The sequence below is a fragment of the Octodon degus genome, unplaced genomic scaffold (assembly GCF_000260255.1).
Source record: "Octodon degus isolate 3935 unplaced genomic scaffold, OctDeg1.0 scaffold00065, whole genome shotgun sequence".
NCBI classification, from domain to species: domain Eukaryota; kingdom Metazoa; phylum Chordata; class Mammalia; order Rodentia; family Octodontidae; genus Octodon; species Octodon degus.
The window spans coordinates 9,327,670-9,342,674 of record NW_004524641.1 but is presented as its reverse complement, the minus strand read 5'-3'; the positions used below and the strand labels follow the sequence as shown (position 1 = coordinate 9,342,674).

Below are 15,005 nucleotides of genomic sequence, written 5' to 3'. Positions count from 1 at the left end.
CAAGAAAATTCCCCAGGACATAGAGCTGGGTTGGAGCCTTTCTTTGACTTTATTGTTTCTATCAATGGTTCAAGATTAGTAAGTCCACTGTTTTGGTAATTTTGTCTGTAGTACTTCGTAACCTTTTATCAGTGTGCCTTTTTGGATTACTTGGGATGGGTTTATTGTTAATGAGTTACAAATATATAGCATATAATGCTAGTGTTTAGAAGTACTGTAATGATGTATTAGTAAACATTAAAATTTCAGATCTAGGGCTGTCCAGATAGCTCAGCGGATTAAAACGCCTGCTTAGGCAGAAGCAGGACCCAGGGGTTTAATCCCTGGCCTGCCCTACGGCCCCACACCCAAGGCTCACTGAGACTGAGACTGGGTGTGGTGGTGCGTACCTGTAATCCCAGCACTTGAAAGGTTGAAAACATGAGGATCACTAAAGTCCGATCTGTGTAGTGAGACCCTGTAGACTCTGTACTAAATATATATTTTTTTAAGAAAATTAGATCTATAATAATTATACTGCATTCTGCAGTTCAGTGATTATCTTAGAAGCAACGAATCCCTGGAGAATTTCACTTTATATGCTAAGTATTAAATTTTTATAAGCAGAAGTAGTAATTAGGATGAGAAAGATTGCTTCTTATAAAGATGTCAGGCTTTTGCAGCTTGTTGACAGATGAATTAGTCAAGTGTCATTTACTTGTCAGTTGTCTTAGAGCTGAGTTTCATGATACATAATTTTGTCAGAACCAGACAGATTTTCTCTTAAAATACAGAATTAAAACCACATTTTATAAATATTCAGTTACCCATAGTAAAGTCCTAAGGGCAAGAAATTATACAATCTTGACAAAGGAAATTCGTGTGACCCAAGTTACTAAGTGAGCTTATTTTTATATAACAGTTATTCTAACTTTGGTAGTCATATGATTTTCATTGGCATATTGTATGTTCAATCACTGAAGTCTTTGATCACCCTAAGTGTTGTGTTGCAAAATCCATAGTCAACTACTAGAAGAAAAGTCAGTTTGAATATAGCTGTGAATGTAAAATTTGAGGTAGGTATGTGTGGTGCTGGGAATCAAACCACAGCCCTTTTTTATTTTTGTGACAGGATCTCCCTAAGTTTCTCAGGCTAGGCTCAAACTGTGGCCCTCCTGCCTTAGTTTTCCAGAGCGCTAGCATGGCAGAAGTGTGCCACCACACTCATTTTGAATTGTTACATTATTAATACTGGTTTTAGGGATGTTACTCCCTTAGATTAATATTACTCTTTTAGCAAGGGATGCTTATGCTAAAAATATAGTTAACATTAAGATTTTATTTATTACGCAATATAATTTCTGTATGTCCACAGAATAAAGACAATGACACTCTTAAGGATCTGCTGAAAGCAAATGTTGAAAAGCCTGTAAACATGCTCATCTATAGCAGCAAAACCCTGGAGCTGCGGGAGACATCAGTCACACCAAGCAACATGTGGGGTGGCCAGGGTTTACTGGGTGTGAGCATTCGCTTCTGCAGCTTTGATGGGGCAAATGAAAATGTTTGGCACGTGTTGGTAGGTACTGACCAGAAATGGTTTCTTGCATAGTAAGAGGCAGTGCGGGAAGAATTTGTAATGGTAGTCATCTCTGGGTGGGGGACTTTAATATTGTTAAGTTGGAGATTATTGTTTAGTTTCTAAAAATAAGCATCCATTACTTTTGAAATGTGGATTAACTTTTTAAAAAAGTAAATATAGAAATCTAAGAATTCTTTTTCTGATGCTTTGCTTACTACAAAAGATTAAGGCAAACAGTTACAGAAATTTGGATATAAACTTGGACTTAAAGTGGAAGTTTTACTTTTATGGGAGGAACCAGGGATTGAACTCAGGCCCTTGCACTTGCCAGGCAAGCACTTATTCTCCTGAGCCATCTCCCCAGCCCCTGCTTGAAAGTTTTAATTATGTGTGTTTTCAGTTTCTTATATCTGATGTCTCTTACAACAGAAATTTATAGCTTTTTAATTACTGTAATTAAGAACTGTGTCTGTAAAATTTGGAAGGATGCATGGGTATAGAGATATCCATATCCGAATGTGTATGTATTTATTAATTTGGGGCATGTTTTGATATTGTCCTAGGAAGTAGAATCAAATTCTCCTGCAGCATTGGCAGGTCTTAGACCTCACAGTGATTATATCATTGGAGCGGATACTGTCATGAATGAGGTAATCAGTGTTCATTAATAATTATTCAACATTCTCTCATTGATGTGTTGGTTGGTTTGCTTGCTTGTTGAGATAGGGTCTAGCTGTGTAGTTGAGGCTGGCCTCAAGCTCATTGTGTAGCCCAGGCTGGCCTCAAATTTTAGTAATCCCTTGCCTCAGCCTCCTGAGTGCTGGAATTATAGGCATGCACCACTACACTTGGCTTTCTCTTTGATGTTTGAATTCAGGAGAGTATTTGCATGCTTTGCATTAAGGGTTGAAATCGTGGTTTTTATTCATCAGCCTAGTTTACATTTTGTGTTAAATGGGACTTGTAGGACATGTTTTATTGGGTATGGTTACAAGGAAAAAAGCATACTCTGTGGTAGTTGTACAAATTTTGTGAGTGATACACAGAAGTTTCTTAGACATGAAAACTAACTCAAATCCTTATTTTGGTCTTTTTTTTTTTTTGGTCCTTTTGCTTCTTCAGGTGACAAAATTACCTCAACTGCTAGATCCTTTTCCTCCTCCTCCTTTTTTTTCCCCATAATTTTATTGAGAAATAAATAGCAGTGAGACAGTTTCAAATCAAATTGGTAGGACGTTTCCAATAATTGACACATTGCATACTGCCTTCCTAGTGGTTATTTGTTGCTCCTCCTCTCTTAACTAGTAGAACTATGTATCATTAAATCGAACCTGAGAGAAAAATAGGGTATCTAGATTTTAATAACAGAAAATAAAGCAAAGCTTGTGGTGGGAGAGTGTCAGTAAGAATGTCACGTAGATCTTGTAGAATAGAGCTAAGAGCCTTGCACCTAGTAGCCTTGCTTGTATTGTGTGTTAAACCTCATGTGCAGCATTAGTTTGGGGAAGAATCTAAGTGCCCAGAACCTGTCTTAAAGATGTTTCCCTGTCAATACTGAGAGTGACCGGGTTTGTGACCCGCTATTCTGAAGTATAGCACCTTAAAGACACTTGTCCTATGATGCTTCCACAGTCTGAAGATTTGTTCAGCCTTATCGAAACCCACGAAGCAAAGCCACTCAAGCTTTATGTGTATAACACAGACACTGATAACTGTCGAGAAGTGATTATTACACCGAATTCTGCATGGGGTGGAGAAGGCAGGTATGCTGATTATTTTGGACTGTTAAGACTGCTTAAACTTAACCAGTCAAATGTGATCTTTGATTGCTTTTATCACGAAATATTTATTGTAATATTATTTTAAAAAAGAAATGTTGGGGGCAGGGGTACTGGGTATGGAACCCAAGCACTTTCTGCCACTGAGCCACACCCCCAGTACTTTTTATTGAACCTTAGGGTCTCACTAAGTTGTCCATCAAGCCTTCGGATCTTCCTACATCAGCCTTTGGAGTAGCCAGAATTACAGCTGTGTGGTTCCATATTTAGGTTGAAACCTAATCATGGAGAGCCTTAAGTACCATGGTCAGGTATTTAGACATCTTTAAGAATGTATTATATTTGGAGTATATCGATAGACATTCTTTGGTCATAAACAGTAGAAACCAACTGTCACTATTTTAAGTAGACACAAACTTAGTGATATATAGCTCATATAATTAAGGAGACAGCTAAAGAACCAAATGTGTTGGGGGGGGTTGTGTTCTTTTTTTTTTTTTTTTTTTTTTTTTTTTTTTTTTTTTTTTCAGAAAGGGGATTGAACTCAAGCCCTCCTGCTTGCCAAGGAAGCATTTATTCCACTGTGCCATCTCCCTGGCCCCCTAAAGAACCAAATGTGGAAAAAGCAGGATCTAGAATACCTCTAGGAATTTAGATAAAAAGTGCTAATTGGGGCCCTACCCCTTAGCTCAGTTCTTTAAGTGGCTGCTTCAACAAAGCAGTCAGGCTCAGGTTGCTGTGGTTCATCCCCAAAACTCAAGCCATCCAATCATGCCCTGAAGGCATTCAGAGGGAAAAAAAAAAAAAAAGTGCTAATTGACAATTCTGTCAGCAGCACAACAGGAATTCCTTCTACAGAGGGAATAAGGCCATTTTTGTGGTTTTTCCATTCCTTTTTAAGATTTGTGGCCCTGGGCAAGAAAAGCTGATTGGCCTGGCTTTGGTCATGAGCTTCTCAGAGTACCATGATTTATGTGTTGATTAGGTGCTGGGAATTGTTGAGGCAATAAAATGAACAAGGTCTCTGCCCATACTGGCCTTAGCATTTTGTTGAAGAAAATGGACAGTGAACAAATAAATATCCAATGTATTAGGTAGTGAAAAATGCTTATGGAGAAATGAAAGAGTATGGGGTGATATCCATGGTAGAGGGAAGCACACTGTATTAAATAAGGCAGACAATGGAGACCTCTCATAAGATGGCATTATTTTAAAAGAGTGGATGTATATGAATTTATTTCAAAACCTCAAACACAAGCTGTGATGATAATAATACCTTTAATAAGAAAACGCCTTTATAGCCTAGGATGTGGCATTGGATATGGTTATTTGCATCGAATACCTACACGCCCATTTGAAGAAGGAAAGAAAATTTCTCTTCCAGGACAAATGACTGGTACACCTATCACTTCTCTTAAAGATGGATTTACAGAGGTACGATCACTACCTGGTGGTTTCCACATGAACAAGTCAAATGTATTGGTGCAAATGGTGGTAGCACTGAGGTGAGGCAGGTGGGCTGAGTTAAATATTGGTCATCATATTGAATTTGAGTTTTCTGGAAGATATCCCATGGAGTTTAGATATGGAGATGGATTTTAGGAAAGAGCACAGGGGAAGTGACACAGACTTTGAATTCCTGAACCTCAGAGAGGCTAATTTAACCTCGTGAATGTTGATAAAAATTGTCAAGGCCTTGGGCCTATGCTGGTTTGAGGACCAAGTTGAGATTAGTGAAAATCTGGATGGGTAGTAAAAGACTCAGGGAAGCGGCTCAGGAAAAGGTCATAAGATGACACCTGAAGAAGAAGAGGGTCAGATGGTACAGGAAAGTCAGGTGACAGGAGTAGAAAGATGTCCTGGTGGGAGCCTTTCCAGAGACTTGATGAGGAGCCAACACCAAATGACAAGTGGCTCAGTGTATGGAGAACATAAGGGGAGGATGGCAATGCACACTGCTCCAGGAAGCTTCATGGCGAAGCAAGGAGAACCTAGTATGTGTGGGCCCTGGGCCATTCATCCATTCCTCCTACAGCATCTCAGGATGGTTACTCATAAAAACCAAAATGAAATTGTGCTAAAAACCCAAAAAGAAGATACAGAGGTGGGCCTGCTGCCACTGTCATTTCATGCACACAGTTCAGTCAGCCTCATCACTCGTCATAGCTCTTCGTATCCACACTGGGTTAAGCCTCAGAGCCAATGTAGCTACTGCTACAGCTCTATACCTACTCAGTCTGCCCAGCCCCAGCACACCTTTGAGGGGTGAGTGTAAAGACTGGGGGTAGAACGCAGCTGGGGAAAGGTGCAACCCAGGAGCTGTTGGAACTAGCAGTAACTGAGTGATCAAAAGTGACAGCACCATCCAGAGAGTCCACAGATTTCACTCCCTTGAACAGTTACTCATTGATAAAGAAAGATCTCATAAATGCAAGAGCTTAGAAATCCTCAGAAGCTCTTTTCTTTCCTCTCCCTTCCCTTCCCCTCCCCTCCCCTCTCCCCTCCTCTCTCCTCTGTCCTCCTCTCTCCCCTCCCTTCCCTTCCCCTCCTCTCCCTTCCCTTCCTCTCCCCTCCCCTTCTCTCCCCTCTCCTCTTGTGAGATAGGGACTTGCTGTGTAATTCAGGCTGGCCTTGAGTTCACTAGGTAGCCCAGGCTGACCCTGTACACACAGCAATTCTCCTGCCTCTGCCTCCCAAGTACTGGAATTATAGGCAGACATGTAGCACCATGCCCAACAGAAATCCTCAGAATCTTTAAGAAATGTGAGGGCTGGCCAGATAGCGCAGGGGACTTAAAGTGCCTGCTTAGGCAGAGCACAGTGGCCAGGGTTTGATCCCCAGCTTGCAGTGTTGGCCCTGCCCCCAGGACATGCTGAGCCGTGGATTTGAGACTGGATGTAGTGGTGCATGCCTGTAATCCCAGCACTTGGGAGGCTGAAAACAGAAGAATCACTACAAGTCTAAGTTATGTGAGACCCTGTAGACCCTGTACTAAATACATTAAGGAAAAATGTGTTGCGATTTCCAACTGATTTCCTCTATGAAAATGAAAGGTTGTTTTAAGTAATTAATTGAGAATTCACAGAGACAAGCAGTGGTGTTCAAGGGTAAAGTAAAATGAATTGGGGTAAGTAGGGAGGAGAGAGTAGCATGTCTCCTGCTGCGGCAGTAGATAGGCCACTTATATAACTGGGGCTGGAAGCTGTGTCCAGAGCAGGAAAGTGCAGCGCTGGAGGGATATTTCCAGTGCATAGCACCCACTGTGCACCACTGTTAGCAAGCGGGGCCTGGAGGCAGAATGCCAGGGAACCCTCGACCAGCTAGCACACGATCGGCCAGCTAGCACACGATCGAAGTATGTATGTGGAGGACAGCGGAGAGCCATGGTTTATGTAACTTTGTTTCCCCCATTTGAAGGTCCAGCTGTCCTCAGTCAATCCCCCATCGTTGTCACCACCAGGAACCACAGGAGTCGAGCAGGGTCTGTCTGGACTTTCTATTAGCCCAACTCCACCAGCTGTCAGTAATGTTCTCAGTACAGGTATGGAGGAATATCTTCTCTTTTTTCAAGCTACTTTGTCTTTCGTGACATTCCTGCATAGAACTTTATGTAGTAATGTCTGTGTCCCTTCAGAGCTGTCGATATGCTCCTCATGGATGGATGTGGCCTGCCTGTGAAACCTCATATTAAATCGCCATGCTCATCCACACAGGGTCAGCATTTAAACCTGTCCTCTGCATAACGTAGACCTGGGCTTCTGTCAGACTACACAGTTTACAGAGTTAGGCCTCTGCCTGTCAGTTCTCTAACAGCTCTCTTTGCAGGATTCCTGCCTAGTGGACACAGGGGTTGCAGAAGTGAGCAGGATACTTTTCCTTTCTTAGGGGCCCAGTCTCACTTAAGGGACATATTCCTAGTTCTCACCTTTATTTTTTGTTCTTTCTGATACAATCCTTTTTTGTTTGTTTTTATTTTTAATTTTTGCTTTTTGAGACAGGATTTCACTGTGCAGTTCAGGCTGGCCCTGAAGTCACCACACAGCCCAGGCTGGTCTTTAACTTGTAGCAACCCTCCTGCCTCAGCCTCCTAAGTGCTACAATTACAGGCATGCACCACCACACCCAGCTGTTTAATAGTTTTATGGAGATAGAATTCCTATGATATAATTCACCCACTTAAAGTGTAGTTCAGTGAATTTTAGTGTATTTGCAGAATTGTATAATCAGTACCACAATCAACTTGAGAAGATTTCTTTGTACCGCGAAGAAACCCCCTAACCTCAGTCACTACTTATTTTGCCCAGTGTTCTGGGGCCAGGCAACTAATCATCTCTGTCTGTGGATTTGCCCATTCCGCACTCTTCACAAGGTTTGTAGTTTTTTGACCTGGAGTTCTTCCCTTAGCATGTGGCAGGACTCACTGATATTGTAGCATATACTAATACTTCATTTTTATTGCTAAACAGTGTTCCATTATATGGCTCTACTGTGTTTTCTTCATGTGTTCTTCAGTTGAGTGATATTTAAGGTGTTTCTAGTTTTGGTTTTTGGTTTTTATGAATAATGCTACTGTGAACATTTGTGTATTAAGTTTCTACAGTGACATGTTTTCATTGTATACCTGGGTGTGGAACTATTAAGTCTTGATACAGTTCTTAACTTAGTATATTGGTGAGTTTTCCCTTTTTTCTAATCTTGTTTCCTGGTTTTCATTCTTCATAATACTAAGAACTTTTCAGGTAATAAATGTTGAATGAGTGAATGAAATACATGGTTTCGTCTAGCTCATATACAAAATTTTTTTTTCCTTTTCTTTTTTAGACAGGGTCTCACAATGTATTTCAGTTCAGGTTGGCCCTGAACTAGTGATCCTCCTGCCTCAGCCTCCCAAGTGCATAGATGTGTATCACCGCACCCAGCAATTTGAGCTTATTTATTTATTTATTGCGGAACCAGGGATTGAACTCAGGCCCTTGCACTTGCCAGGGAAGCGCATATTCCACTGAGCCATCTCCCCAGCCCCTAAGCTCTTTTAATTATTTGTGCTTAGAAATTGCTTATACCCCATTTATTCTGCAGTGGATTTCAGTTAACCCACCAAGAAGCATGTGTAAGATGAACAGCAGTAAGATGGGCAGTGTGCTGTCTTAAAGTTAGTTCCCTAACTTTAAGTCCCAGTTCTTTTCAGTGTCTTAATTTTTTTTCTAGATAGAATTTAAAATTTCAAACATACACAGCAATGGTGAAAATAGTATAATGAACCCCTGCGATCCAGGTTCACCAGTCTTCAATACAGAACATAACCAACCCTTCCTTTGTTTCTTGCCCAACTTTATTAAGGTAGACTATATTTTGTATATCCTAAAATTAACTCACTGCATGTGTATAGCTCTGTGATTTTTAATGACTTCTAGTAAATTTAATAGAGCTGCATCATTACTGTAATCTAGTTTTAAAACCTCTAGATGGAATCAAATATTAATATCATTGTTAATCAGAGACACTGTTGGAAGGGATCTGAGAGTATTGCATCCAGGCAGTACATGAGTCCTTTTTAGGATATAAATTGTTTTTATTATATCCTATCCACTGTCTTTCTACCTTATTCCTGAACAGACTTAGGCAAGGTGGGTTGGGGTACTTCCGAGGCAGCAGGCTGTCCTGTAGCCAGATAATTATCATTTTAAAGTAAGAGTGTTGCATATGCCGTGTGATAATAGCTCTTTTGAGATAGGACAGAGCTGACATCTCTGGCTTCTGCGTGACATTTTTTATTTTCCTTCATGACATTGTCGTTACACTGATAGCCCTTAACCACAAAGCACTGAGGCCCCTGGTGTTTCCACTGCCAAGAAATTACTTCTCGAATGTTAAAGACCAAAATGTAAGCAAAGCGGTGATTACTTATAGGCGATCAAAAGCAACTGACATCCTCACTTTGCTTTTACTTCAGGTGTACCAACAGTGCCGTTGTTACCGCCTCAAGTAAACCAGTCCCTTGCGTCGGTGTCACCAGTGAACCCAGCTACTACGTTACCAAGTAAGTGGCGGAGCACGCAGATGTGCGTCATGATAGTGCTTGCATCTGGAATCACCTCCGACACCTGAGTACTGACAGGCCGAATCATCCAGGAAACATGTTTCCTAGCAGCTAGTTCACCTCAGCCTGCAGTCCTAGCTGGCTTCAGTGGGTCCCAGCCCCGAGCCCCACTCCCACAGGCTGCCTAGCCAGGAAGAGGAGTGTGCAGAAGTCCGTTCTCCAGCATCCCTACTTAGTTGTAACTTTGTGATTGCTAGGCAGGTGCTTAAGCCGCTGAGCTATCTCTCCAGCCCATGGGCCTTGTTGATTGCTGTTCATTGAATCTCCTAGAAGAGAGGGTTCTGTATTTGGGTCTTCAGTAGCAGTACTTACCTATTTTTCTCATTGCTGAGTCAAAATACACCCAAAGTTGAGGAAGCAGAGGTTCATTTAGCTCACAGTTCGTAGAGGTTTCAGTCTGTCACCTGCTGGTTCCAGGGCAGGGCGGCGTGGCAGTGGGGCACAGTTCACAGCTGGCAGAATCAACTTGGGAACCTTAACAGCATCTTTTGTCCCTCTTGTACTCTTTCTAGGCTTCTGGAGTCAGGGTGGTGCCAATCCAGGCAGTGAACTAATCACATACCTTACACTGTAGATTCAGCGACCTCTGAAAAAGCCCTGTGACCTCATGAGCTTTTGGAGGGATATCTAGGCACAAGCCCTAATAAGCCCTAAAGGTTGAAGTTTTTGTTTTATTTCTGACTTTTGAGAATGGTCTTGCTGTATAGTTCATGCTGCCCCTGAACTCATTGTGTAGCCCAGCTGCCCTCAAACTTGTGGCGATCCTCCTACCTCAGCCTCCCAAGTGCTGGGATTACAGGGGTGTGCCTCCACGCCAAGCCAAACTTTTGTGTGTTTCTCTTAATTGTTCCCTGTGAAAACTAAGTCCTTTTGTGTACTTGACAACAATCAAACATTTCAGTGGTTAAGCATATTTTCATGTTTAGGGCTCCTAACTGTATGGCTGCAGACATCATCCCTTGGGATGTGGAGCCAGGAACCACACATGCACACATGTGGGCAGAGTGTAGTGCCGTGGTACTGTAGGGAGTATGGGGATTCTTGTCACTCCTTTTGCAGCTGTTAAGTCTGCGGTTATTTCAGAATAAAAAAGCTAGAGAGGCTGCAAACCTCAACCATCAAAAAAGTTTCAGTTCAATTTAACTACTGTAATTGCTGAAATAAATCAGCCAGGCACTTAGGCCTCCATCGTTGTTGTTCAGAGTTTTAGGAGCATTTGTTTCCATCTTGATCTTTATCTGTTTAGCCACCTAATCACTTAGGTATAGAAACATGTGTTAAGTGAGGCTTAGGGTGGTAATGCTCTTTGACTTTTCCAGCATGTGTTTCAATGCACAGGACTTAGTTTCTCCCCCAGGTGACGTGATTGCCCTTTTGTTTTCTGCCTCGGCCCAGGTCTGGTGCCTTTGCCTGCGGGACTGCCTGACCTCCCCAGCCTCCCCAACCTCAACCTCCCGACACCACACCTCATGCCAGGCCTTGGCCTACCAGAGCTCGGGAGCGCAGGTATGGTGCCCATCTTCCCCTCTGAAGAATGTGCGTCAGTCAGGAAAGCCAGTCCTGTGGTTCAGTTTTTATTGGGAAAGGGCAAGTCGATATAGCACATTTCAGACATGTCAGGTAAATGTTAATCTTTTTTTATTTAAAAAGCTCAAAACTAAAAAGAGGAAGAAAGAATATCTTTATGATTTTCCTCTGCCTCCTCCCTCGGTCCTCTCCTCTCCCTGCTTCCCCATAGCACAAGCTCCAGAAAGGCCAGCTGTGGGACAGAGAGCAGCGGCGAGCGCTGCCACAGTGAAACGGAGACAGTTCTTTCGGGGCTCCGGGGAGCTGGCAGCAGGGCATGGTGCTGCCCGTGTGCTCACCCTGGGCTGACTCTAGACTAGAAATGGAGGCTGCGAAACGGTCAGCCTTGCTCAGCTGACTGGACTTGTGATGTGGTAAATTTCCCCATCGCGAGCGTGAGCGACCCGGCTGCACGGAGCAGAGAGCAGGTGCGCAGCGCGTGCTGTGCTCTTGGACTGTGCCGCGGGGAGGAGCGAGCAGCTTCTCCTCCCAGACCTGCTGCTCGAGCTCCTGATTGCTCTGCACAGGAGTGGTGCCACCGTGAGGCCCTACAGCACCCGGTGCTCATTGTCACTATTGCACTGCTGCCCGGACTGCAGCTTCTCGGTCCCCTGCCACCTACTGCTAGCGCTCTGCCTGCCGTGTCTTTTATGCCGAGCTCTTCCTCTGCCCTTTCTCCGAATTCAGCAGGCTCTTATACAGCAGGGTTTTCCCAGGCGGCAATTGCCTTTGTTGGCGCAGTACTACCCTTTCTGCACCATGAGTGATCGGTAGAAGCCCCCATGTGTACAGTGTGTGTGTGGTATATATACATAGTCACATACATGACGATGGATCCCTGGGCCTCCCCAGGCACAGAGCACCTGCGGCCAGGCCGCCCCCACGCCCTCATTCCACAGCCCTCTGGTCCCAGCCAAGCTTGTCTGGGGAAGTAGGAACCTCTTGGCCATGCGGCACCTGCCACGTGCCTGCTGTCCATCTCGTCTGGGTCGCCCTGTCCTCTGAACCTCTTCCTCAGTGCCAGATCCCATTGATGTCCCAGGACCTTTGCCCTAGCCAGCCACTATTACAAGGGATAGATATTTAACTGTCATGTCCTGGCCAGAGATGAGCAAAGGTTATGAGTTGTGTCCTGTCCTTAGCTTCAGTGTCCTTATGACACAGAGATACTCCTCTGTCATGCAGTGACTGCTCTGTTAGAGCTGAGTGGATGTATAAGCTGTGCCATTTCTGTTCTAGGTTTGCCACCTCTTCCAGCCTTGCCTCCTCGAAACTTACCTGGCATCTCACCTCTCTCCATGCCAGCAGAGTTCCTCTCGTCATTCCCCTTGGTTCCAGAGGGCCCTTCTGCAGCCAGCTCGGGAGAGCTGCTGTCCACGCTCCCGCCTGCCAGCAGCCGACCTTCCGACCCTGTCACGACTACTGCAAAGGTGGACGAGGCCGCCACACTCACTGTGGATGCAACATCCCCTGCCCCCAAGGCCCCCAAAGCTGTGGAGGACAGAGCCGGGAACCCCACCCCAGCCAGTGAGCGGCCTGCGTCTGCTGCCCCAGATGCAAATGCATCTGAGCCACCTTCACTTTGAACAATTCTTCAGAACCAGAGTGGTGTATTTATTTAACCACGGAATCTGTCTGGAAATGCAAACTATCATTAATTTCATACTAGTTTGTACTGTATCTGTAGGCATCGTGTAAATAATTCTAAGGGGAAAACTAGGCAAGGTGTGGGCTTGTATCCTGCCAAGGTGGGGTGGGGTGCCCTGCAGGGAAGGAATGATCAGAAAGTGCTTGTACTTTAAATGACCAAAAAGAGTTGTGAGGGTAGCCTGCCACCAGGCATCCACTGCCATTCGGGCGTGCATCCTTGGGAAGGGAGGTGCCAGGGTGTCCATAAGGATCCCTGTCCCCTGCTGCTCCTCTGTTAGGAAATGAAATATTTTACACCTACTTCTCACGTGCAGCATTTCTTTACTTTGTAAATTGTTCACAGAAGTGCAGACCACTTCACTTAACTGTAAAAACAAAGATGCTGTGCTTTTGGTCTCCGTGAGTCACATCTCTGTTAAGGTTTACGGCAAATCCCGTTGAAGGTGTTTGTTGAAGTTACCGGTGTGCGCTATTAACTGAACATCTTTTTATTCAGCCTTCACACAGATCCTTGTTTTGAGCTCTCAGAGTCACTCAGACAACATTTTGTAACTGCTGCTGTTGCTTTATACGTCCACCATTCAGATGGCATTTAAAGAAAAATAAAGGAGATGTTTCAGAGTTTTAAAGAAGGTGACGCTTGTAGCTGCTTACAATACAAGTAGACTGGGAAAGCAGAGATACAGCAATAAATACAGCAATTTTAGTTTTCTTCCTGTGTTACATTTAAATTATAACCCAGTTGCCTTGCGTACGCTTGTTCTTCTCTAGCTTAGCCACGTCTTCAAGGTGATTCTGTTTGGTTGTTCTGAGGTGGCAAGTTACCTAAAAGTGGTCTCTCGAATGGTGTTAAGTGCATGTTACATCCCTTTTTGCAATGTGATGAAGTAGTTAGCTGGTCACTGATCTGGTCCTGGTAGACCTGGACTCCTGTAGCAGAGGCCATGGTTGAGGTGACAGCACGTCTTTTATCTCCCACTGCTCAGCTGGACGCTGGTGACAGCGCTCACCAGCACCTCTCTGGCAAGAGCCCAGCACCGGCCAGTTTTAGGCGCCATCCATCATTCCCCAGAGCCAAATCTGTGCTTGGAGCCGAGTGATCAAAAAAGACTCCGGCTCTCTATTATCATGTCTTCTGTTTGCATGACAAATATTTTAGAATACTTTGTAACAGTAGAGAAAACATTCTCAAGCCTGTTTTTTCACAAGCATATTTTAAATGTTGGCAATTTTTACCTTCCAGGACAGGGAAAATTGAGAACATCAGTACTTTACAGAACGAGCTGGGCAGATAGCTCAATGGATTAAAGTGCCAGGGGCTGGGGGCCCAATCCCTGGGCCTGCCATGCTAGCCCTGCCCCCAGGGCATTCAGAGCCAGTGATTGAGACTGGGTGTGGTGGCACCTGCCTGTAATCCCAGTTCTTGGGAGGTTGTAAACAGGTGGATCACTTCCAATCTACTAGTGAGACCCAGAGCACCTGGTAGGCCCTTCCTTAAAATACAAAACAACAACAAAACAGATTAACAGCAGTTGCTCCAGTGCAGTGGTTCTGACTTTGGAGGCCAGGGTTCTCCTTTAGCAAGTTGGTATCCTGCAGTCTGTGGGAGAAGACAGCAGCAGCATGTGGGGTGGGGACTCCACACCCAAGGGGCTGCGCAGATGGAGCCGGGACCTGCCCTTGGATCTCCTGAGGTGGCCTGCATCTGAGCGTTCTCTGCTTTCCTCAGAAAACTTGGGGTTTTTTTTTTTTTTTTTTTGGTTTTGTTTTTTAGTAAGAATGGAAGCCAGTCCTTGTGAATGCTGGGCACACACTTTACTATCAGACTACACCCCTCCCCCTTAGTTTCAGACTTTATATTACTATAAACTTTTCCCCAGTATTGTGGATGCTAGGCAAGTAATGTACCACCAAGCCAGCCCTAGTTTCAGGCCTTAGACAGGAACCTGTGTTGGGTTTCAGAAACATACAGGGCAGCAGCCCTGATGGTTGCCACTCCCTGTGGCCTTGTAGGAAGACTGATCGAGGACCAGGTCCCTGGCTTCACAGGATCAGAGAGCCAGGGAGGGGAGAGCCCCGTGAGCAGCTTGGAAACTCAGCCGCATAGAGGGCTCTAGAGCTGGTGGAGTTCTGGTGGGTTTGACTCAAGTCTCAGCAGTAGTTTAAACAAAAAACCTGCTGCCCTAGTGAGCAGATAGGACCGATCTGCATGTGCTGTGGCCCAACAGTGGCAGAGATCCTAGCTGGGCTTCTTGTGCTGCCAGTGGAGGCTTCCAGTGGTGCTTTTCAGATGGCAGTTGGAGCCCCAGGCCTTGTGTCCTCCAGCCAGGGAACAAGGGAGCCCATTTTT

General features: G+C 44.4%; 1 protein-coding gene across 1 annotated transcript in view; it reads left to right on the top strand.

Moving 5' to 3' along the window:
* Gorasp2 (golgi reassembly stacking protein 2) overlaps positions 1 to 13,367 on the top strand; it is a 32,153-nt gene extending 18,786 nt beyond the window's left edge. Inside the window, exons 2-10 of the mRNA XM_023719196.1 lie at positions 1 to 78; positions 1,355 to 1,558; positions 2,125 to 2,211; positions 3,194 to 3,324; positions 4,641 to 4,773; positions 6,757 to 6,880; positions 9,293 to 9,379; positions 10,835 to 10,945; positions 12,245 to 13,367. Of these exons, the coding sequence (XP_023574964.1) occupies positions 1 to 78; positions 1,355 to 1,558; positions 2,125 to 2,211; positions 3,194 to 3,324; positions 4,641 to 4,773; positions 6,757 to 6,880; positions 9,293 to 9,379; positions 10,835 to 10,945; positions 12,245 to 12,591 (1,302 nt within the window). The 3' untranslated portion in view covers positions 12,592 to 13,367. The remainder of the gene's footprint in view (positions 79 to 1,354; positions 1,559 to 2,124; positions 2,212 to 3,193; positions 3,325 to 4,640; positions 4,774 to 6,756; positions 6,881 to 9,292; positions 9,380 to 10,834; positions 10,946 to 12,244) is intronic.
* The last annotated feature ends 1,638 nt before the right edge of the window (positions 13,368 to 15,005 follow it).